Source organism: Musca autumnalis, unplaced genomic scaffold, assembly GCF_047663935.1.
Source record: "Musca autumnalis isolate F117 unplaced genomic scaffold, ASM4766393v1 scaffold_4, whole genome shotgun sequence".
NCBI lineage: Eukaryota > Metazoa > Arthropoda > Insecta > Diptera > Muscidae > Musca > Musca autumnalis.
In genome coordinates, this window is record NW_027411977.1 from 251,323,876 (window position 1) to 251,347,199 (window position 23,324).

Genomic DNA, 23,324 nt, shown 5'->3' on the forward strand with positions numbered 1-23,324 from the left:
TATGTGGAAAGGGTATTATAAATTTGTTTTGGTAAAAATTCATGTAACACCGCGAAATACTCGTCGGAGACCCCCACTGTGGTATACCAATCTTCATATCTCGGCGAGATAAAGCGATTTTGAGATGTGTGTCCGTCCGTCCGTGTGTCCGTCTGTCCATTATAAATTGTAATTAAACTACAGGCCGCAATTATGGACCGATCGTCACGAAATTTGGTATGGAGGTCGGATTCACATCAGAATAGATCGCTATTTTAATTGGTGATGATCGTGAACTATTTAGCGGGTGAAATGGACCATAAATATAATTTTTATCCGATTTTGTAGCTGCTCTGTAGGTCGCAATAATAGTCTGATCGGCTCGAAATTTTAAATTAGAAAGATAATATGACAAAAAGAAGCTTCCAATTTGAGATGGCGATCAGAAAATTTTTGTGAAAATTGTGAAAAATTTTAATATACAGATTTTATCTTTATTGCTGTAAGAGACATTCCGGGCAAGTAAACTATACTTGGACGCTTGGCCTTTCTATTGATGTCAATTGTGTTGGTGTACATGATAAGATAACAGAGTTATAGCCTAATATACCCTGCTATATGTTTGTAGTGTAATCATAAACACGCTAGAAATTGCAATTATAGCTCAATAATCACGAAATTTTGCACGAGGTAATACTTTAGGTCGAAGTAGATGCTTACAATTTTGGATGATGATCTGATAATATTTAGCGGGTAGAATGGATTTTGTATGAAAAATACAAAAAAAAAAAATGTTGGTCTACATTTTATTTCCTTGAGAACATATACCGGCAAAGTAGACTACATATGGAAATAGATCTACTGATCTTCGTGTCTGCTATATAACGGGCCTACTGCTTAAGATATAATGGGTTTTGTGTAGAGAACCATATTTGCCCATTCCCAGTTTTTTCATTATTGCAAATTACATGGTGCCCTAACGTTTTAATTGTCCAAGTGGATTTTTATAAATACAATGCAGCATGGGTCGCTTTGCCACCGATTTTCAAAACGATTCCCGAGCCAGGCAAATATCCTTCAGTAAAGTTAGCGACATTTTCTGAGTATTTCAGCCATGTAAAACTTCTATACAAGTGGTGTCTTGGAGATAAGCTGTGGGTTCCATATCATTGAGCGAATATGAATCGGGGTACACTCACTCATTGATATGAGAGAAGTCTCCCTTGTCACTTCTAGGATGTTTGTGGAACAATTATTATAGTCTTATAGTCAATTTAGGCCGAAAATTTAGATAAAAACTTAAAATGCCTTTGTAGTGTAGTACCGTTATATAAAGGCAATACCAAAACTTGGACTTTTGTCTATAATTTTTGGTGGGGAAGTTTCTGTACCATTGAAAACTTCAAATGCAAAGTTACAGCCAATTCTGCCTAAAAATGAAAATAAAATCCTTAAAACACTCGAAATCGGGCTGTACCGCTATAAGGGGGCTATACCTGGACCTATGTTCACAATTTTTGGTGGGGAAATGTCTGTATCATTGGAAATCCAAAATGCCAAATGACAGCTAATTCGGGCAAAAATGAAGATAAAATCTTCAAAATACCTGAAAACGGGTGGCACCGCTATATGGGAGCTGTAGGAAAAAATGCACCCATATTCATGTATTGCCATCCAAATCTGAAAAGTGTGCAAACTTTTAGTTCGATTAGTCAACTGCAACTGCATTAAAAATGAGTTACTGGATTTGAACTAAATCGGCTGGTACCGCTATGTGGGGGCTATACGAAAAAATGGGTTTGATTTCATATTATTTTTGATTTCATATTCTTGTATTGTCATCCAAATCTGAAAAGAGTGCAAAGTTTTAGTCCGATTGGTCAACTGCAACTGAGTGGAAATTTAGTTACCAGATTTAAAATGCAGTTTAAATGAAACACCGTAAAAACACTGTAAAAATGGTAAAAATGGACCAATCTTGGTTTCAATTTCATATTCATGTATTGTCATCCGAATCTGAAAAGTGTTCAAAGTTTTAGTCCGATTGGTCAACTGCAACTGTGTTAAAAATTAGTTAGAGTTACCAGATTTGAACTAAACGGACACCAAAGCAAGTTAAATAAAACACTGTAAAAATGTACTGAGGGGGTGCTTTAGTTTTGACCGATACTGAATGTAGTTATCGTTGCCCCATTATAATGCCGTGAGAAAAGTGTTATGTTGATATTTGCACTGGATGTAATTTTGGCTGCAGTTTCTGTACAACTGAGACCATTGTAAAGCGTCTCACACAAATGTTTGAGATACAGATCTGCTCTTTGAATTTTGAGTCTACATATATTGCAACATTCGACATTTACATTGTGTTAAATAATTAAATCCGGCAATAAAGAGCCCTCTTTATCTTTGAAATTGGCTTTTCGAAAAATCGAATCGTTACGTTTGTCACGGACATACATATAAACATAAGGGCTATAACCAAAAAATACCACACCAGTACCATGTGCGGAATATTGTCCTGATAACGAAAACTTGTATTTTAGTTCGATTCGGTGAAAAAAGTTTTCGCACCGACACAGATTTCTAAAGGCATTTGCATAATTCTCCTTTATAAACATTTTAATTTTATTTTTTTGAACAAACATTTTTATGCACAACATATGCTTATTTAAGTTAAAATAAACGCTATTTGGACAAACCTGTATTAAACTTATACACAATGGTTTGATATTGAACATTATATTCAATAATAAGAAATAGCTTATTTAATAACGATTTGTCACAATGACTCCAAACCTAAAAGAGGCAATTGTAATGGAAAACTTGTATGCAATCGGTGCGGAATCTTTTTAACGGTAGGGAAAAAATGATAATGCGTTTCATAATATTTTCCATGATCCGCATGGCTATGTGGTGTTTTTTTTGAAATTTGCAAAAAAGTTATAACCCTAATGCACATTAGGGCTATAACCAAAAAAATACCACCACATAGCCGTGTAGAGCATGGAAAACTATTATGAAATACGGCGTCAATTTTTCTCTATCGCGAAAAAAGTTTCCGCACCAAATGCATTGAAGTTCAGTAATGCATTTTTTAATTTTAGCTGTTATGACAACATATTTGCTTTTAATTAAAATTTTTATTTTTTTGTAATCTAATTTAAAATCATTATCAAATCGTTCTGGACCAATTTGTTCTCTAATCGCGCCATTTCGGAGTATTTTATGAATTTTTGACACTATTGCAGTTTTTGCTTTTTCTTTATAAACTCGTGAATTTTATGTTTATATTTTTTGTACCTACCGGACAAAAGAATATGGGGTCATTTGCAACGAAGTCGCGAAAGTTACAGGCTGTTTTTGTTGACTTTGCCTGTGAGAATCGTATATGTTTTTTACAAAAATACAACACCAGTACCACGTGGGGAATTTTGTCCTAATAACGAAAACGCGTTTCTAAGATCGATTCGGTGAAAAAAGTTTCCGCGCCGACTGTAATTACTAAAACCCTTTTGATATTTTTTCTACATATAATTTTGAATTTGCTTTGTTTGAATAAATATTCATAGAAAAAAATACAATTCTCACAGGCAAAGTCATTAAAAACTGTCTGTAACTTTCGCGAATTTGTTGCAAATGACACCATATTCTCTTGTCCGATAGGTACAATAAATATAAACATAAAATTCACGAGTTTATAAAGAAAAAGCAAAAACTGCAATAGTGTCAAAGATTCATAAAATGATCCGAAATGGCGCGATTTAAGAACAAATTGGTCCAGAACGCTTTGATAATGATTTTAAATTAGATTACAAAAAAATAAAAATTTTAATTAAAAGCAAATATGTTGTCATAACAGCTAAAATTAAAAAATGCATTACTGAACTTCAATGCATTTGGTGCGGAAACTTTTTTCGCGATAGAGAAAAAATTACACCTTTTTTCATAATAGTTTTTCATGCTCTACACGGCTATGTGGTGGTATTTTTGATATTTGCAAAAAAATGCAAAAAGTTATATCCCTAATGCACATGTGTATGAATGTATATCCAATTATTTGTTATTGAAGAAATATTTTGCCATATTGCATATTTGTTGCTGGACAAAGATATGACAAATCTCAATCAAACACACATACATACAGACATATGTATGTATGTTCATTCATATGAATTACAAGCGTTTCACGTAGAACCGTAGACTGAAGAGAACCGTCAGTCATATTCTTTTATGATTCCCATTTAAATTTAACTTCTTCGTTGATGTTGTCTGGTAAGCTTCTCCGCTGGAACACTCTCCTTTATAATCTGTTGATCTATTTGTACAAATAACAATTTGTGCCGTTCCGTTTGACATTGAGCACGTCCACATTAATGGTGCTGGTGCTGAAAGCAAATGGAGAAAAAATCCTTCTTGTTTGGCATTCCCATAAAACTGTCGAGCTGTGCTATTCTTTGCAGATGGAAGAAAGTATTTGGGGTGTTCGTGTTTGGTTAGTACGTGTGTTTGCCTCATTTTATGTACCATACCGAATTGGGGATGACATTAAGTTTACATCCATTTATTACTGTTGACGGTGCTCCATTGGTTCGCTTCGTTTCGTTTATTTCATTTATCACCTGCAGTGTTGGCATCCACATCCACATCAGTGTAAAGCGTGTCAAAATATTTTGGAAATGATTGAGTAATTGTATAATTTGATGCCTACAGCTGTGAGTGCCAATGTGCCGGCTGTCTGTCTTTAGTGTGGAACAATTTGGAAGCCATGTCCTATTTTTGATCTACTTTGTTGTGATATTCATACACCAATAATAAATGTTATTGGCAAATTTTGAAGTAGGGAAAATCCGACATCGACTGTTGCGGAATGGCGTGTAGCTCATAGTGTACAGCAGATGACTTAACAATGTTGCGAATCGTCAGCTGAGGTACTCAAACTAATGATCTATTCCAAGCGATAAAATCGAGTGGAAGTAGAATGAAAATAGAACGGCGAAGAAATTAAAATTGACGTTCGACGCTGCCACTTCAGTTAACCCAAAAAAAGAACATGGGACAGCAAACGGTAGATTGGCTAGATAATAGACAAGTTGGGGAAAGAAAAACAATCACAGCGATAAGGCCGGACAAGAAGATACTCTGATTAAATGCAAAATAATAATATTTGGACAACAAGAGGCCGATTGGATTGGAGGTATGTTATCTAAAAATTCGCACTGATAAGGAGTGGCACTGGTATTTAAGACCCTGTCGGAGTGAATGGGTGTGTTACAAACCATACATTCGCTATGAAACAAAGTACGAATCTGTTGCTGCTGCTTGCAGGAGTCGCCTGTCTGATCCATGTCAGTGTGGGTGGCGTTGTGGGTGTGCCTACCGATCTCTTGGAGAACTTGAAGATCTCTGATGACCTACCCGAAGCACCCCCTGTAGTTGAAGATGAAATTTTCGAACGTAACGTTCTCGTCGATGTCCTCCCAGAAGCCCGTGCCAATGGTATGTAGCATGATTTGTACATCCTAAGTGATTACAGGACTACACCTAGGTATAATTTAATAACTTTTTAGAATGCAGCATTACTATTCGTGGTGGTTTGAGCGAACCCCAACCTGTCTTTTTGAAGACTGACGCCGCCGAATTCTATCCCTACTCCAACACTGGTGTCATGCAAGTTGATGCTGGCAAAACCCTGCAAATGTTCTGCCCCGGCCAATTCAAAATCAAGGACACTACACTCATTACTGCCACATGTGTCAGTGGTACCACATTCAAGGTTGATGGCACTAGCTACGCCTTCTCCGAATTGGTTTGCAAGTCATGGCCTAGCTTTGTTGCCAAAAAGAAGGGCACCACCTGCAATGGTGGCATTTTGGTCGGTGTTGGTTTCGAAGTAACCTCCAGTCGCTTTGTTGAACAAATGGAAATTTGCTTCAACGAACAAGAAGAAGTCACACGTTATGTTCGCCACCAAATGGGCCCCGCCAACAACTACTACCAGACCGGTGTGGACCGTATCACATTCCAAACCGGAGGTTTCTTTAACGGCAAGAATGTCGACAAGCTATACACTCAAGCCACCCAACTCGAAACCATCAACGCTGAATTAGGTGGTGACGCTGACAAGTATTTCGATAGCTCCAAGAACGTTTATTTGGCCCGTGGACATATGGGAGCCAAGGCTGATTTTGTGTACGGAACCCAACAACGTGCCACTTTCCTTTTCATTAATGCTGCTCCCCAATGGCAAGTTTTCAATGCCGGTAACTGGGCCCGTGTTGAAGATGGTGTTCGTGCTTGGGTTAGTATATCTCGGAATAGATGTGCTTTAGCGGAGCGTAACTTTTTTATTTCCTTGTGTTTTTTTTTTCACAAAAATAGGTGTCCAAAAACTCCAAGACCGTCAACTGTTATACTGGTGTTTATGGCGTTACTACCCTGCCCAACAAGAGCGGTGTCCAGACCCCATTGTATTTGGCCCATGATTCCAACAACAATGGCCTCATCCCCGTACCTAAGTTGTATTTCCGCGTCGTTATTGAACCCGCCACCAAGAAGGGCATTGTCTTCGTTGGTGTCAACAACCCTCACTTGACTTTGGATCAAATCAAGAAGGACTACATCGTCTGTACCGATGTCAGTGATAAGGTTACCTACATTAACTGGAAGAAGGATGACATTACTGCCGGTTATTCTTATGCCTGTGAAGTCGCTGACTTCTTGAAGACTGTCAAGCATTTGCCAGCTCTCACCGCTACTGGTGGTCTCCTTGTCTAAATCGTCTCAGTAATGTCGAGTTTGTTGACATCTGAATGATGATGAATGTATGACAAATAAAGATAATTCAGAATTTAATTGTTACTGATCATATTCTCAATATCCAAGGAAAGAAGATTTGAATGCAACTGAATTCTTTGGCATTCTGAAAGTAATCTTTCATTCGAAATTGCGCCATATGACTTTGTTTATCGAGATTAAAAATCAGATTTCTTATTCGCAATAACCATTGTGGCGCAATGTTTATTGCATGCCCACTGCCCACATTTGGTAAGTAGAAATTTCACAGCCGAATGAGCGAAATGTCGGAGTTTGAACCCACATTCAAAGCACATTCAAATTGTATTGGATTTAACAAATCCATTGGATTTATTGTTAATTGCATATAGATACAATAACTAAAAATCGACAAAAGGCTTTAATGCAAACATACTAATACGTCTGGAAATATGAATATGCATAGTTTCGAATTATACAGTTGTTTGTGTTTCGATTCCTTTGCAACGTTTCGCCCGTTTTTCGGCGTCATATAGAATATTCATCAGATTTAAATATTGATTTAAACCGATTTGTTGCTTATAATGAAGAATTGATGCGTATTGTAATGTTTGGAATATTCATCAAACAATTACAAAATGAACATAATTCGACCAAAGAATAAATAAACGGAACTTGGCATAGTTTCTTTACGTGAGGTGTCATTGAAATGTCATAGATGTAAACTGTGTAGGAGGGTATTTGTGTATCGAATATTATTCTTTCTCTTTTAACTTTGTTGCCAAAAGTTTTAATCAGGTTTTTTTTATTATTTCTCCGTACTGCAGAAACTCTAAGACCCCTTCTAGAACCCTTGTGTCTCACAGGTTAGGTTCTTCATTGTGCCTTTAATATTTGTTATTTTTTATTTGTTCATTTTCGCTTTTGATTCGGTTGGGTCGGTTGGCTGCTTTGGTTGTAAACGTTGGTAAATTCAGCCGAGTGTAAACACAAAAGAGTTTGTTTCGTGCTGCCTTTTTATTTCCCATGTCCATTCAGTGGTTCGGAGAAAAAAAGTTGTCCCAACTCAAGAGAAAAAGTTAAGAAATATTCAAATAAAAGTGTGTCACGTAGAACTGTGTGAATTTCTCTGTTTAAATAAAAATCAAGGGAATAGCGACAATTTTAAACCATGTTTTGTTTGTTCTATTTTATTTCGCTTCGCTTTGTAACATTTGCTTGGTACTGAATTTTGTTTAATATTTTCCTTTGAAATGACAGAGAATTCAATTTTCGAAACAATCAGCAAGAGTAGGTAGACATCGGATGTTTTACATATAATTTTGTTTATTCGATTATAAAAAGTTGTTGATTTCAAATGTACTTGTTTAAGTTTTGCAATATTTAATAAATATTGAAAACATGAAATGTGTATATGCAAAAATGTACAACATTTGGCCCAATCAGAATTCAGCTAATTTATTTTTTAAAATGAATGCAAAATCCTATGTCTAATCATGAACAGGTTCTGGAAATCCTGAATAATCGGTGTTTTCCGGTACAATTTTAGCTTTGCATGTAGTTATAAATTGTATGATATAAAATCACGTGCTGTGCTCTTACATTTATTGACTGGTACCTTCTTCGTAAACTATTTAAATGCAGAGCCACAATAGTGTAATTAAAAGAACAAACTACAAATGAGACAACAACAAACATTTGTGTATCAAATTTTAACACTTGAGCAATTGAACTGATCTGATTACATTGTTGTTATCAGTCAGCATAGACCAACGCAACATTCACGTGTCTGTGACAAGTACTATTTTTCGTGAAAACCCATTGATTACGACTTTCGAGTGCTTGAACCAGAAAATCAGCACAACTTGTTTACTAAACATAGCGGTAATTAATTTTCCAATCGAGTTGGGTACTTCAGTATGGAACATATCTGAGCATTATATCAGTTAATAATATGTCTGCTGATACTACAATTGCCGTCACACAAATATCCACATGTATATTTTGATCATGGTAGTTGTTTGGATACACTGTGGGTAATTATACCCTCAGCATTTATGTTGACTTTCATACGGGCAAAATGTGCCTCATCGAAATGATGGTTTTAGGCCCCACGTATGTTTGCACGAAATGTGTTTCAGATAATTTGGAGTCGATTTAGCAATGTCTGTCCGTCTGTCTGTCTAGTTGGGTGTTGCACACGATACCTCTCGAACGGATGAACCGATTTGGTCCAACATTTGGCTTTCGCAATATTTTGTCCAAACTTAGTTGAAGTTTGAAGATGGGTTATATCGGTCCCCTCCTTCCGGTACCTCCCCCACAAAAGTTCGAAAATGTTCAGAAAGTTTGTGCGCACGATAACTTTTGAAGGGAGTAACCGATTTGGTCCATACTTTGCACATCGTGAAATTTCTACCAAACTTAGATGAGGTTCCAAAATGGACTCAATCGGTCCCCCTCGGTCCCCCCTCCTCCAACAAAAGTTCAAAAATGTTTGGAAATATTGTGCGCACGAAAACTCTTGAAGGGAGTGACCGATGTAATCCATACTTTGCACATTCTAATATATCTACCAGATATAGATCAGGTTCGAATATGGATTATATTTGTCTACTCCTTCTGGTACCTCTCACACACAATTTCGGATAAGTTCACTTTAACCCCCAGTTTTTGTAACTTATTTTTGGTCGTTCGTCTATATTCGTAATAATTTAGGCATCCATAGCTCAGCCACAGATGACATACAGACTGAATTTTTCGTAGATGAGCTCCATATATAGTTAAGAATTCCTCTTTTAAAAATCAGCGCTCTGCATTTGCGCTAAGGCGAGTAAATCAATCTGCAAAATTTGACAATTCGTGTGAGAAGAATAAAAGTTTTTACAAAAACAGGGGGTAAGGCCTGCTCTAGAATAACTTTGATTTTTGTTGAAGCGATTTGCATTCGCTACCTCCATTATGACGGTAAAAGTTTTTTTCAGGGGCAAGTCCATATTTTTTAGGAAAACAGACCGAAAGGTGTAAAAAAATCCTATGTCACCATATGTGGCTGTCGGAGAGGACGATAACTCTCGAACTGTTCAACCGATTTGGTCCAACATTTGGTCTTCGTCATATTACATCCAAACTTAGTTTCATGGGGCAATACCGGTCCACAACTTCCGGTACTTCTCCCCAATATTTAAAAAAATGTCACTAAGATGATATCACTTGAATGGGGCAACCAATTTGGTCCAAACTTTGTATCTCCTAATATTTTGTCAAAATTTAGTTTAACTTCTTAAATGGCCCATATCGGTCCTCCCTAAGGGTACTTCCCCCACAAGGGTTCAACATTTGTGTATTAGTGCAGTTAATTCCTAATCCACATTTTTATCGGCAAGTTCAAATGTCCAAAAAGGGCCACAATATTCTAAAGGGACCTTAAATACATTCGATCTGTCCGTAGGTGATAGTTTCACTTCACATTGGCTGAGGGTATAAGCCGACTGACACTTTTTTACTTGTTTACTTGTTTTTTGACTCAATAAATATTAGCCATATTCTGACAGTGTGATAGAGGAAAAAAAGAAGACACGTCCTCCGCTTTTTTCTTCATCTCATTCACTTCTATCACTCGGTTATGGTGTCGAAACACTTGAGGCCTTGATGTGAAAAGGGATCATTTTGTCAGGCTCATATCTTCCAAGCCGTTAAGAAGTCCATCAAAATTCTTTTACAATTTTTTCTAGGGGTTTGCTCAAAACTTTAAAAATTCAAGCAATTATCTGATTGAATCTTCAACAATACCAAAAAAAACACAAAACATCTTATAGAACTCGATAAGTTCTTACTTGAAAAAGCCAAGTGAACATTAGGGCTATAACCAAAAAATACCACCACATAGCCGTGTAGAGCATGGAAAACTATTATGAAATACGGTGTAAATTTTTCTTTATCGCGAAAAAAGTTTCCGCACCAAATGCATTGAAGTTGGGTAATGTATTTTTCAATTTTATCTGTAATAAACAGGCTGTAACTTTCACGAATTTGTTGCAAATGACACCATATTCTCTTGTCCGATAGGTACAATAAATATAAACAAAAAATTCAAGAGTTTATAAAGAAAAACAAAAAATTGCAATAGTGTCAAAAGTTCCTAATATGCTCCGAAATGGCGCGATTTGAGAACAAATTGGTCCAGAACGGTTTGATAATGATTTTAAATTAGATTACAAAAAAATAAAAATTTTAATGAAAGGCAAATATGTTGTTATTACAGATAAAATTGAAAAATACATTACCCAACTTCAATGCATTTGGTGCGGAAACTTTTTTCGCGATAGAGAAAAAATTACACCTTATTTCATAATAGTTTTTCATGCTCTACACGGCTATGTGGTGGTATTTTTGATATTTGGAAAAAAGTGCAAAAAGTTATATCCCTAGTGAACATTCCCTTCGCAGGGATGAAATCATGACATTGGCGGCGATTAGCAAATTTTGCAATGTTCGTTTTATAAACATACTCTCTTCAATTAATTCGAGAAAAAAATCAACTACATGAACGTACCCGCGTATGTTCTAGAAAGTGGTTTACTGAGAACTTTATAGAACATATGAATTCTGTTGAAACGGTTCTTAATGGTCACTATAACAAAATACCATTGAAGAAATCGATTTTTATCCTGTTTTTCTCTGGTTCTGGTCCATACACACTAAACCGTTAAAAATTCAAGAAAACAATCAACTACAAAATCTTACCTAAGATCTCAGTAAATAGCTTTCTAGAACATCTGAACTTTTAGGAACCGTTCAAAATTCAATATTGCTAAAATCTCAATAAACAAATTTCTATGCTACATAAATTCACAAAAAAAAAAAATAATAATAATCCCTGCTCAGGTCCGCAAATAACAAACTGTTCATAATTCAAGAAAATTTTAATAGTTTAGTATTTACGGGCCTATAGTGCAATTCTCTAACTCATTTTTGAGCTACCGACAAAAATCGGTAAAATTAAAACGCAAAATTATGGATAGAAAGTTCAGTAATTACCGAAATTATAACCAATTTAATTTTACCGACTTTTGAGGTAACTCAAAAAATTTTCACAAATACAAAAATTTAGAGAACAACAAATACAAACAATGAAAAGTAAATAACTAAATGTTTAATAATGTAATTACGTAAACAATTGAGATGTGATGGAGAGGCAGTTGTTTCTTCTAGTCACGTGTGAGTGTTTCCGTACATTTTAAGGGAAAAACTAAAAATTGCAAGACTTGTACATTTGTGCAGGTTCTGGAACAGATGTTATCGTAGTAAAAATTAGTAACTTCTTGCAGGTTCTTATGAACGGGTTAATTCGTGTTCGTATATTGTAGAGCGAACAACGTAATTGAAACTGTCGCATGGACGCCAATAGGAGAATTTGATCAAACTGGTGTTCTTGTTCGATGGTGTGCACACCACACAACGCTTATATATATTTATATGCACAAATATGCACATATTTCTGGAAATTAAAAGATTAAAAGATTCATTGAAATTAAAAGATTTTTGCTTTCTTCGTTTTTATTGTTGGCATTAATGACATGCCCATTTCTTTTATTGGTATTTGGTATTTATGTACGTATTTACGTTTATTTGTTCTTTTTGTTTACAAATCTTGTGATAACAGTTTTAATAAACTTAGCTTAAACTAGTCTATGTTGTATGAAGTTTTATAATTTATATTTTTTAATGGTAAATATAGGCGTACGTACATATAGACGTTTATTTTCACATAAACTTGACCGACAAGTATACATATGCATGTATATGCCTTTGAGTACGCAGCTTACATAAATAAATGTATGTATATGTAAGGATATATAATAGCTTATTGATACTCAATTAAATATAAGTAGTAGGTTATTCTTCCAGCCGTGATATGTGGCGGAAGGGTCTACAACAGTTGGCTTTTTATTTTCTCTTCTGCAAGAAGCGCAGCAATTCTACGTAGATTTGATGTATATAACATTGGACTACAAAGAGAATCCTACATAAGATATGGCAAGGTTGCACAAAAATCGTTTTGTTTTTTTTTTCACCTGTTTTTTTGGTTGTTCCAAGGATATGGATGGCTACAAATGCATTCATATATGGACTGTTAAGCTTAGATCTAGGTATGAGTACATGATGTCTATTCAGGCGAGCGTGTGCAAGTGTGCGTTTAAATGTGTAAGGGTACCTATTTATTCTTGAAATTAAAATAATAAAATGTTTGAGGCACAAACCTGTTAAACCCTAATTGCTATAAAAGCTGTAGTTGTTCTGAAAACAATTCCCATAGCTCCAACTTCTTCTCACTTCTTGTGGCTTCGAGATTAATAAATGCAAATAATTTGTTACAAAAGAGGCTGAAGGATATGCAGGATATTGTTCTCAACCCTGTGGTGTTTTGTTATAATATATTGATATTTGTGTATGGAAATGGTATGCTAACATATTCAGCTTTGTACGAAAAAAGATATATGAATGAACATTAACATTCCACATACCACATAAGCATATAAAAAGCATTCACATACACACCCACACCTTCATAGACACTCCAACAGGTACTAAAAGTATACAACAAATATACACATACATACATAATCTTAATTAATTACAGTTGATAAGTGAGATTACAGAATGGCTGCTGTTCTGGTATCGCTGGGTAATGTTAGGGGTCAACGTTTCGCCTCACTGCAATCTCTGTCAAATACTCTGATACATCGGTTCACATTCGTACGTCAATGCAGCTTTAGTTTAGACAAATTATTGTTGGATGTTTACTTGGTCTTCTTCATCAAATTTTGCAGGTGTATTCAGGATACTAACTCCACCTATGTGTGTGTGTGTGTTTTTTTTTTCTTTGTATATCTGATGGACAAAAATAAAAAATTGCTGCTTTTGTGGTTTTCTTGTTGCTAAAATATAATACATATTATTCCATTTATATCGAAGAAATACACCATCATCGACACAAATGCTATTGTGATATACTGGACGCCCACATGAGGATTACTGCTAACGTATGTACGTTCATCGTATTTGGCTCGGCTTAAAAACGGAAGCTCTTCTCTTTGATTTTAAAGAAAAATGGCTCGGCTTAAAAACGGAAGCTCTTCTCTTTGATTTTAAAGAAAAATCAAAACCTGGGCATAGATTTCTATTGATACAAGTATGGCCATTAGCAACATATTTACACAGCACTGCAGGCGTTGGTATGGACGTCGGCGCTGACACTGATTTGCACCAATGAGATGTTTCCGCTCGTCCGTTCGTCTATTTGGGTCTGTATGCGAATTGTTTCTTGCATCTCCAATGCAACCTGGCCAATGTCAAACGGACGCCAACGACGATGAACTATCATAGGCCACGAGTAGCGAATCGTTTTCATCGCTACCACTGCCAACACTCCGTTCAGACTCATTTATGACTTCAAGGCGCGTTTCGGGATGTGTAATTTTGTATTTATTGTGACGTTTGCTAATCAGCACAGATCGAATGTTGTTGTTGCGCTGCCGGTGTTTGTGCTCAATACGCTTGTGTTTGGGTGAGGCCCCTAGCATGGAACAGTCACTGCTTTCACCGTCCTCGTCATAATAATCACCACCATCATCGTCATCACAGTCATACTCGTCGCCGTCTTCATAATCGTACAACTCATCATCGTCATCATCATTGTCGTAATCGTAATCAAGATCGAAGAAGGCACAACATCCCAGACCTCCACCTGAAGCTCTGGGCTGACCGCTGTTGCTACGTTGTCTCCGGTGATAGTGGTTATAATGATATTGGCACTGGTGTTGCTTTTGATGACACTCGCATTGTGTCCACCTTGAACGGTCAATAATTGGTGAAGCCGTTAATGTCGTCTTAGCCTGTATTTTGTTTGGAAAGAGAAAAGTTATTATCGCTTGATTTGCTGACATTATAATTTTAAATACATTTGTGCGTGTTTCTTGGAATGTAATGTCTTCGTCAAACTCAAAGCTCCCCATTTATCCAATAAAGGAAATGTTGGAAAGTCAGTTAATTAAGAGGATCAACATTTCTTCAGTGGATAAATAATGGATCATATGAATATGAATTTAGCAACTATTGGACTGTGCAACAAAATACAATTTACATGGTCTATACAAGATCGGCCAATAAGCCCACCTGATTATTAAGTCTGATGTCAAAATACATTATTGTGATTTGAAATAAAAAAAATAAACTCAAAACGCAATGGTGTAAAAAGTATTAAGTTTATTATTTGGAACTAAAATTAATATTTTGTTGCAAGTACTATAAATTTACATACATATTTGACTTGTATTACCTCGGGACCTTTCCAAGTAATTCCACAACGTACTAAGTTATAGAATCTTAAGACACCCCACATGGCCAGTACCTAAAATGTTGCAGAAACGGTATGTATTAAATGATCGAATTAGTTGTAACGTGTAATCAAAATCAATTTTTTTATTTTCATCCAGCTTGAAATAAAATCAAAACAACATATCGTCTGCTCCGTCGGAAAAGGTCGTAAGTCCCTCTCAATAAATTTTTCAGGAGGAAGAAAAAACATTCCAGCGCTTTCTGTATTAAAGATTTTATTATGGTGGTAAAGGCAGTATTCTTCGTTTATTTATTCCGCTTCAATACCTGTACTTTGTTTGATAAAGTTCCGACGCGTTTGGGCGATAATTGGATGTCTTTGGACTTACGACCTTTTCCTTGTACAGTTTTGTATGTTTGTAGGGACTTACGACCTTTTCCTACAATTTACGGACGTTTTTAAAATAAAATATTTTACTTTACAAAACAATGTGGAAAGGGTATTACAAGTTTGTTTTGTCCAATATTCCTGTAACATCGCGAAACATTCGTCGTAGACCCCCTCCCCCTGCCATTTTTTCATATCTTGACGAGATAAAGTGATCTAGCTATGTCTGTCCGTCCATCCATTAACAATTGTAATAAAACTCCAGGCCTCAATTTTGGACCCATCGTCACGAAATTTTGTGGAGAGGTCGGGTTCCGACCAGAAGTGACCCCATTAGATGTTGGTTATGATCGAAAGGTGTGAAATGGACCAAACACACAATTTTTACCCAACTTTGTCCTATAGATCGCAGTAATATTCCGGTCGGAGCGAAATTTTAAAAATGATTTGAGTTTAAGACAAAGAATAAGCTTGCAATTTAACATGCTGATGAGATAATTGTTAGCGGGTTTAATGGACCAAAACTTTTTGGTGAAATCTTATATAAAAGACAATGTGTGTATATTCCGCATAGACTCAAAAACGGCTGAACCGATTTTTTTTTGAAAATTTCAGAAAATATACAAGGAACAACCGGAGTGAAAATAGGCTCTACATTTTTTTGAATTTGGAAGGGGCGGGGGCAGGCCCTATTTTTTTTAAAAAAAACCCTTTTTTGCTAAAGTTATGAAAATATCGGTAAGAAAATTAATTTGCGAGGCAACTGTTGAATCTCCGACCCTAAGTACTTATTCCATGTAGCTATAGTTTCATCAGGTATATAAGATACATTTTAAGAAGGTGAACACAGTCGGCATGCCTCAAGTCATCAGTTATTTGGCGGTATGTTAAAATTATATATCGACACCAACATTTCTGAAGATTTTTATACCCTCCACCATAGTATGGAGGGTATATTAAGTTTGTCATTCAGTTTGTAACATATCGATATATTCAGCGGAGACCCTATAAATTATATATATTATTGATCAGAGTAAAATTCTAAGTCGGTATAACCATGACCGTCTGTCCGTCTTTTGAAATTAAGATACAGCTCGCAATTTTAAAGATAGATCTTAGTGATTTGGTATAGAAGTTTCAATTACTTCTAGGATGTTTGGTATTGACGCCTCAATATAGCCCCCATAGAACGGTACCTCCCGATTTCCGGTATTTTAAAGGGTTTAGGAAGTTTATCATCAGAACTTTCAGAATCACCGTGAAAACCATAGGAAGCTAGACCTATGACACCATCGTCTAATTCCATTCCAAATTCATACTGCTCTCTGTTAGCAAAAACCATTATGTCTTCAATCAATTATTATTTCAGAATCATTTAATAATATAAACATTGCACTTACCCGTTCATTAGAAGGTATTACTTTATTCAATTCAGAACACAAACTAATCTTGTTATGTGAATAAATGTCCCTAGAGAAACCACAAATTACCAGTTAATAAAGTTAAGTAAGATATACGACAGTAAAATAGTAAAAATCTTGGTTTTTTAATTTTTTTCAATATATGAGGTATTTGAACACATACAGCATCCCAATTTGTATCAATGAAAAGGCCAGAAGTCCATCTTTCATAATCAGTTCGCTTATAGGGGAAAATAGATTTCAAATGTAAATTTTCTTTGCAATATAGCAATTATCACATTTTTGTTCAAAAGTTTGGTCCAAAGGCTCCGCCAAATATCATCCAAAGGTGTAGGCTAGTTCTTTACATTGTACCCCAACCATGGATGACGTTAAACATTATATCTGAAATACATTAGCTGTAGTATTATTTTAAAGTATACATTTTCCTGTGGACTTACGACCTTTTCGTACTCAAATTTGTACGTTTTGTGGACTTACGACCTTTTCCGACAATGGCAAAACATATAGAAAAACGCGACATATTACCATTTTATTTGTATCATACGACGTGTTTTGACGTGTACTATCATCCTGTAACAAAAACGCGATTTCCAAAAAAAGTGGACTTACGACCTTTTCCGACGGAGCAGACGATATTTTTATTGTCATCAATCATAATATCCACATACATGTGTCTTTGCATGTGTTTATATTGTACATACATATATGTATGTATTTGACATTCGGTTTGGGTTTTAAAGCATTTTAAATTTTTCGATAATACAAAATAGAATACAACACAGTTTCGTGAACTTATAACCCTCCCATACACCCTTATTACGAGAAATGTGTATAAAATTGCAATATTCAATAATAAATTGTGTCACTTTTTAAGGCATCATTTGGATATGGACATAGAATCGCAAGAAGACAATGGATGCGACATTTATTCCATATGGACATTTTCCCCAAAATTGTGTTGGAATGTGCTAAAGGAGTCAATTCAGAATAGACCACTATGTTGTACATCATGGTTTCCAGTGGTTTATTGGCTAGTGTTTCTCGTCAGTATTTTTGGATCGGTAAGCGTTGCCAACACAACAATTATTGCAAACATGTTAACCTTACATTTAACCTCTGATTGTCTACAGATCTATAGCATCTACGAACTTGTGTCATTGTTGCTTTCCAAGGAGAAACCATTATCTTTCTGGCGTTTAAGGAAATATTATGTACTGCCGCAAAATCTTTTGAGAAAATGTCGTTTATTGGGAGCCTTATTCATGCTGAATTGTTGGTTGATGTTGTCGTATGCTGTGATCACTGTGCGTTTCAACCAATTAAATTGAGTCATAACTAATTTCCAAATCCCCAGGTATCTCCAAATTATATGACACCATGGTTAACCATTAACCTCCTGCTGCTGACCTTCGAAGCATTCACATGGTTTGGGGAAGTGTTAATGGGGTTAAGTCACTTCCATCTGCATAGTCTATTTACACTTGTACTGCCCATGGCCAACTATTGGTTAGTGTGCTGTGTACGGAATGTCTTTCTAAAGGCTATCGATTCAAATGATGTCCACAATGTACTTTTATGGACATTTGGCAAATGAAAAAACTGAATGTTTAAAGTTGAAACAATTATTGCGAAGCAAAAAATAAAAGCAAAACCAAACATGCACTTTTCGTTTTAAGTTTACTTACGTTTATGAAAGCTCGAGCTATAAAAAATGCCACTTCCGCTTTGCACATCGTATCAAATTGCTAAAATATAGGACACGAGAATAGTACAGGTGAAAGGACGAGAAGAAGAGAAAGAAATAGAAAGGGTATTATTATTCTGGTTCAACTTTCAAAACACATACATACAAATAAACACACACACACATACAGTCAAAAGACACTGTCGATATGTGCCACAATAGAAAGCAATTCAATTCTATGCACTACTCTTTGTAGCTTAGGTCTTTTGCACAATGCCAGTCGTCACAACTACGACGAGAAGTTCAAATGCAGTACCACTTGTTTGGCTAAAAACTTACTTTCCTATGGACTTGAGCCAAAAGTTTCAAATGTTCGTTACTCGAATGACCCTCAACGACGCCCCCAACTTTTTCTTGCCACCCAAACCAAGTTAGTTGGTTGTATTCAGTATATTTCCTGGGTGCACCACTTAAACATTAAAAGTAGATTTCATTCGACACCGCTTTGACTCCCGCACTTGCTTTACAAGCTAAGTCATAATACCAGGCAAACCATTACGGTAATGCATTCTTTGCGAGGATAATGCATGGGGAATTCTCTGGTGAGGTTGGTAAATAATTATAGGATTTGTAGTTGAAAAGATAAACATAATAAATATCAGACAATTTGAAAACTAGAAGTGGCTGGGAACAACTACCCACCTCTTCCCCCATTATAATTGCCTAATAGATTTTCTAACATTTTCCTGATGTCAGGGGACTTATTTGAGGTATTGTCACAATTACATAACAGATTCTTTGTCATTCCCATTGTTGTGGCTGGTTTTTGTTTTAATGGCCATCCATACAAAGTAGACGTAGAGCGGAAAACACATTGTCTGTTATAAACTTTCCATTCACTAGGCATTTAAATTGTTTTGGTCAGTGATGTAAAGCGTTTTTTTAAAAATGTCGTTTTTCATGTGATGGAAACAATTTTTATACCCTCCACCATAGTATGGAGGGTATATCAAATTTGTCATTCCGTTTGTAACACATCGAAATATTCGTCGGAGACCCTATAAAGTATATATATTATTGATCAGGATAAAATTCTATGTCGATTTGACCATGTCCGTCTGTCCGTCCGTCCGTCCGTCTGTTGAAATCAAGATACAGCTCGCAATTTTAAAGATAGAGAGTCAAAATTTGGTACAGAAGTTTTTATTACTTGCAGGATGGTTGGTATTGAAAATGAGATATATCGGTCCACGTTTTGATATAGCCCCCATAGAACGGTACCTCCCGATTTTCGGTATTTTTAAGGTTTTAGCTTCATTATCCTACCAAAATAGCTGAAATTTAGTACGTAGTCTTCTTTAGGGGTATACAACTTTCCCCCAGAATTTAGTCGGTATCGGTCCACACCTTCATATAGCCCCCATAGAACGGTACCTCCCGATTTTCGGTATTTTTAAGGTTTTAGCTTCATTATCGTACCAAAATGGCTAAAATTTGGTTCGTAGTCTTCTTTAGGGGTATAAAACTTTCCCCCAGAATTTTGTCGGTATCGGTCCACTCCTTTATATAGCCTCCATAGAACGGTACCTCCCGATTTTCGGTACTTTTAAGGTTTTAGCTTCATTATCACGCCGAAATGGCTGAAATTTGGTACTTAGTCTACGTTGGTGGTATAAAACTTTGCCCCAGAACTTTGTCGTTATCGGTCCACGCCTTCATATAGACCCTATAGAACGGTACCTCCCGATTTTCGGTATTTTGAACGTTGTGGCCTCAATATTCCACCAAAATGGCTGAAATTTGGTATTTAGTCTTCAATGTGATATAAAACTGTTCGCCAGAAATATGTCTGTACAGGTCCACGCTTTCCTATTTGCCCCATTTCTGACTAAAATTCGTCGGTATAGGTCCACGTTTCGATATAGCCCCCATAGTAAAACACAAAAGTAAAACACATGTATTCTTATAAATACTAGCGAAATACGTCGAGTGTATAAAATCGAATCAGACACTACAAGTGCGTTGTTGTGGTAGGAAAGTGAAGATTTTTGTACGCGTCGCGTCATGAGTTAGGTATAGCTGTAAAATTCAATCAACGTTTATAGGTATACATATGTTTTATTTACGCTTAAATAGACTCTTAATCATTGCGATTCGGCCGAAATTTTGCATTAGATTCATGCAGGATGGCCCGATATTGAAGATTAAATTCAATTTCAACAAAAAAAAAAGATTATTTAATAACGATTTGTGGAAAACCTAAAAGAAATAACTGCAATGAAAAACTTGTATATAATCGGTGCGGTGACTTTTAAGCGATAACGCATTTCGTAATATTTTTCCATGCTCTACACGGCTATTTGGTGGCATTTTTTATATTAGCAGAAAATGCAGAAAAGTTATAACCCTTATGTATATATGAGGAAAATTCAAAATTTTTTAGTTTCCATGAAGCCAAGGTTTGCACTATTATAATACACGAACTATTGTAGTTTACCAGTAACTATGACTATTGCTGGATTAATTTAGATGTTTTTGTACAAAGCTCAAAAATTTAGCAAAAAAAATTAATTTACGTGGTAGTTACGACCGCGTAAAGGAAAAAACATAGGTAAAAACACGTTGAAGCCAAACTGGTTTTTTACATTGTTATTCGATTTCTGATTAAACCATTCAAATGACGGACATCTGTCCAAAGTAAAAGTAGGAGAATACAAAATGAAGATTACACTTCTAATGTATCACTTTTCAAAATTTCCACTGCATCCACCTTTTATGCATGCTGACATTTTGAAGCCGGATTTAAGGTGTTTTTTGTATTTTTTATGTAACTGGGACGCGCATTCGTATATTTCGAAAAACCAATAATAGGATTAAAGAACTCGCGATTTCGCATAATCTGATATGTATATTAAGTATGTAGCCCACACAGCAGCAGAGTAATCTACTGCCAAAGGCCAAAATTTAGTGCAATATTTTTTCTAAAAACCCTATTTTTTGGGTACAGTATTTACAATATCGTTTTGAGTGTGCTGGTACCCCGCGATATTTTAGTTTTTCGACGATCCGGATCATATGAATCACAGATCGTAAAAATCCATCTACTAGAACGGCGGAAATGGCTACTGCAAAAATTGAAAAATTTGCGAAAAATGTTTTTCAAAATATCGCTGACTAATTCGCGTTTTATGTGGATCGTTTCCATTTCAATGAAGAAACTGAATCATCACTCGCGTTTGTGCGAAAACAGCGGTTTAAACAATTTAGTGGCATGGGAGCTGTATCCGATTTATCCAAAAAATACTGTGTGATGCTACATCCACGGTTCTTGATGGATTTTATTGAAATATGTTTAGATCGATGTATTTTTTCACGGTTGATAGTGAAATCGGATGCGCATAAAAAGTGTATGCACTTTGTGCAAATTATGAGCATTATACAGTTTTTGGCACACTAAACTGTAGACGATGCTACATCGCAGCCGCCAAAGTAAATCTTGTTAAAAGTATACAAACGAAAAGAAAACAATTCCTTGTATCGGGAAACCGCATGCGCATCAACTGATTTTGAAGATTTCGCTATTTTCACGCATTTCAAAATGTATATTACCTGATACAGTTTTCCTTCAACCCAGGGAACCCATCATTTATTTGAAGGTCTTCCATATCTTCCGCAAGGTGTTAGCGTGTGTACTGAAGTAATTACAATAATAAATGTGCCTTTTCGCGTGAATTTTACCTAAAACAGATAAAGAACTCCAACCAATTTTTCTTATAATTTCTTCAACTATTTCATAAAATAAATTTGAAAAATATTTTTTTCTTTTTTGAATTTGCTCAATATGATTTTTGTTTTTGCTATAATATGCGAACTGCTAAATAGATTTGTAAAGTTTTGGTTTCATTTGAATACTCGTGAAGTTTACATTACGCAGATATTTTTAAAATATTTTTTAGGATGCATAAACAGCTTGAATTCTCTTAAAACATATTGCAAACTACAATTTTTTTTAATTCTTTCTTATTTTCCGCGAAAATTTACAAAATTTTTACTAATGTTATAGCACCTCAGTAATCATATAGTACGTAGGAAGCAATTAGTTAACAGTTTTTCTCAATATAATGAGTAGTGATTTTTAAAGATTTTTTTCTTATTATCAGAATTGAAACCGCCATAACTTTTGCGCGTAATAACCGAAGTTAGTATCTCGAACAGATTTGAGAATGGGAATTTTTTCGCAAGCCGTGTACCAAAAATCATTCATGTAGCTTTAAAAAAATTTTTTAATTTTTTTTGATGGAAAACTAAAAAATTTTGTCTTTTCTTCATATACATGTTCCCACAAACACCACACAAGAGACAAGGGAGACTTCTCTCATACAAATTTGAATGTGGGGGCTTACATTCATATATGCTCAAGATACGGGACCTACTTTTTATATCAAAGTCCGAATGCCGTGTCTTAAAACACCACTTGTAGCTAAGTTTTACTCAGGAAATGTTGCCAACATTACGCTGACAATGTGATGTTGTCTGGCCAGGGAATGACTACATTTCCTCTATTTATCGCGGACATTACATGATTTCATGGATATTATCATATTCTGGAAAGATGTCATTCCTAATTGTTTGATCAATTGATGAAGAAACCATTAAATTCTGAGTTAAACACTACACTTCATTTGCAACATTGAACCTGTTGTTTAAAACCTCAAATTTGACAACACTGGTTCTAACC

At 35.5% G+C, this 23,324-nt stretch overlaps 2 protein-coding genes across 8 annotated transcripts in view; one reads left to right on the plus strand and one right to left on the minus strand.

The window, feature by feature from the left end:
* The first annotated feature begins 5,245 nt into the window (after positions 1 to 5,245).
* Positions 5,246 to 6,831, plus strand: LOC141400791 (salivary protein Tsal2A-like). The gene is made up of 3 exons (XM_073980289.1): positions 5,246 to 5,475; positions 5,547 to 6,277; positions 6,358 to 6,831. The coding sequence occupies exons 1-3, from the start codon at positions 5,268 to 5,270 to the stop codon at positions 6,751 to 6,753; spliced, it is 1,335 nt and encodes a 444-aa protein (XP_073836390.1). The 5' UTR covers positions 5,246 to 5,267; the 3' UTR covers positions 6,754 to 6,831.
* Positions 6,832 to 12,291: 5,460 nt separating this feature from the next.
* The window catches only part of LOC141402784 (uncharacterized), an 80,235-nt gene continuing 69,202 nt past the window's right edge, over positions 12,292 to 23,324 (minus strand). For 3 of the 7 annotated variants that reach the window (XR_012412722.1, XR_012412723.1, XR_012412724.1), the window contains 4 exons: positions 18,588 to 18,647; positions 15,092 to 15,163; positions 13,882 to 14,648; positions 12,292 to 13,838 (listed from right to left, as the gene is read on the minus strand). Coding sequence is in view for 3 of the 7 variants with exons in the window: in XM_073984732.1 (XP_073840833.1) it covers positions 14,106 to 14,648; positions 15,092 to 15,163; positions 18,588 to 18,647 (675 nt within the window). In the remaining 4 variants the exon portion in view is untranslated. Of the gene's footprint in view, positions 14,649 to 15,091; positions 15,164 to 18,587; positions 18,648 to 23,324 lie in introns of all 7 variants that reach the window. The other 4 variants (XM_073984732.1, XM_073984733.1, XM_073984734.1 and 1 more) reach the window with 2 other exon arrangements.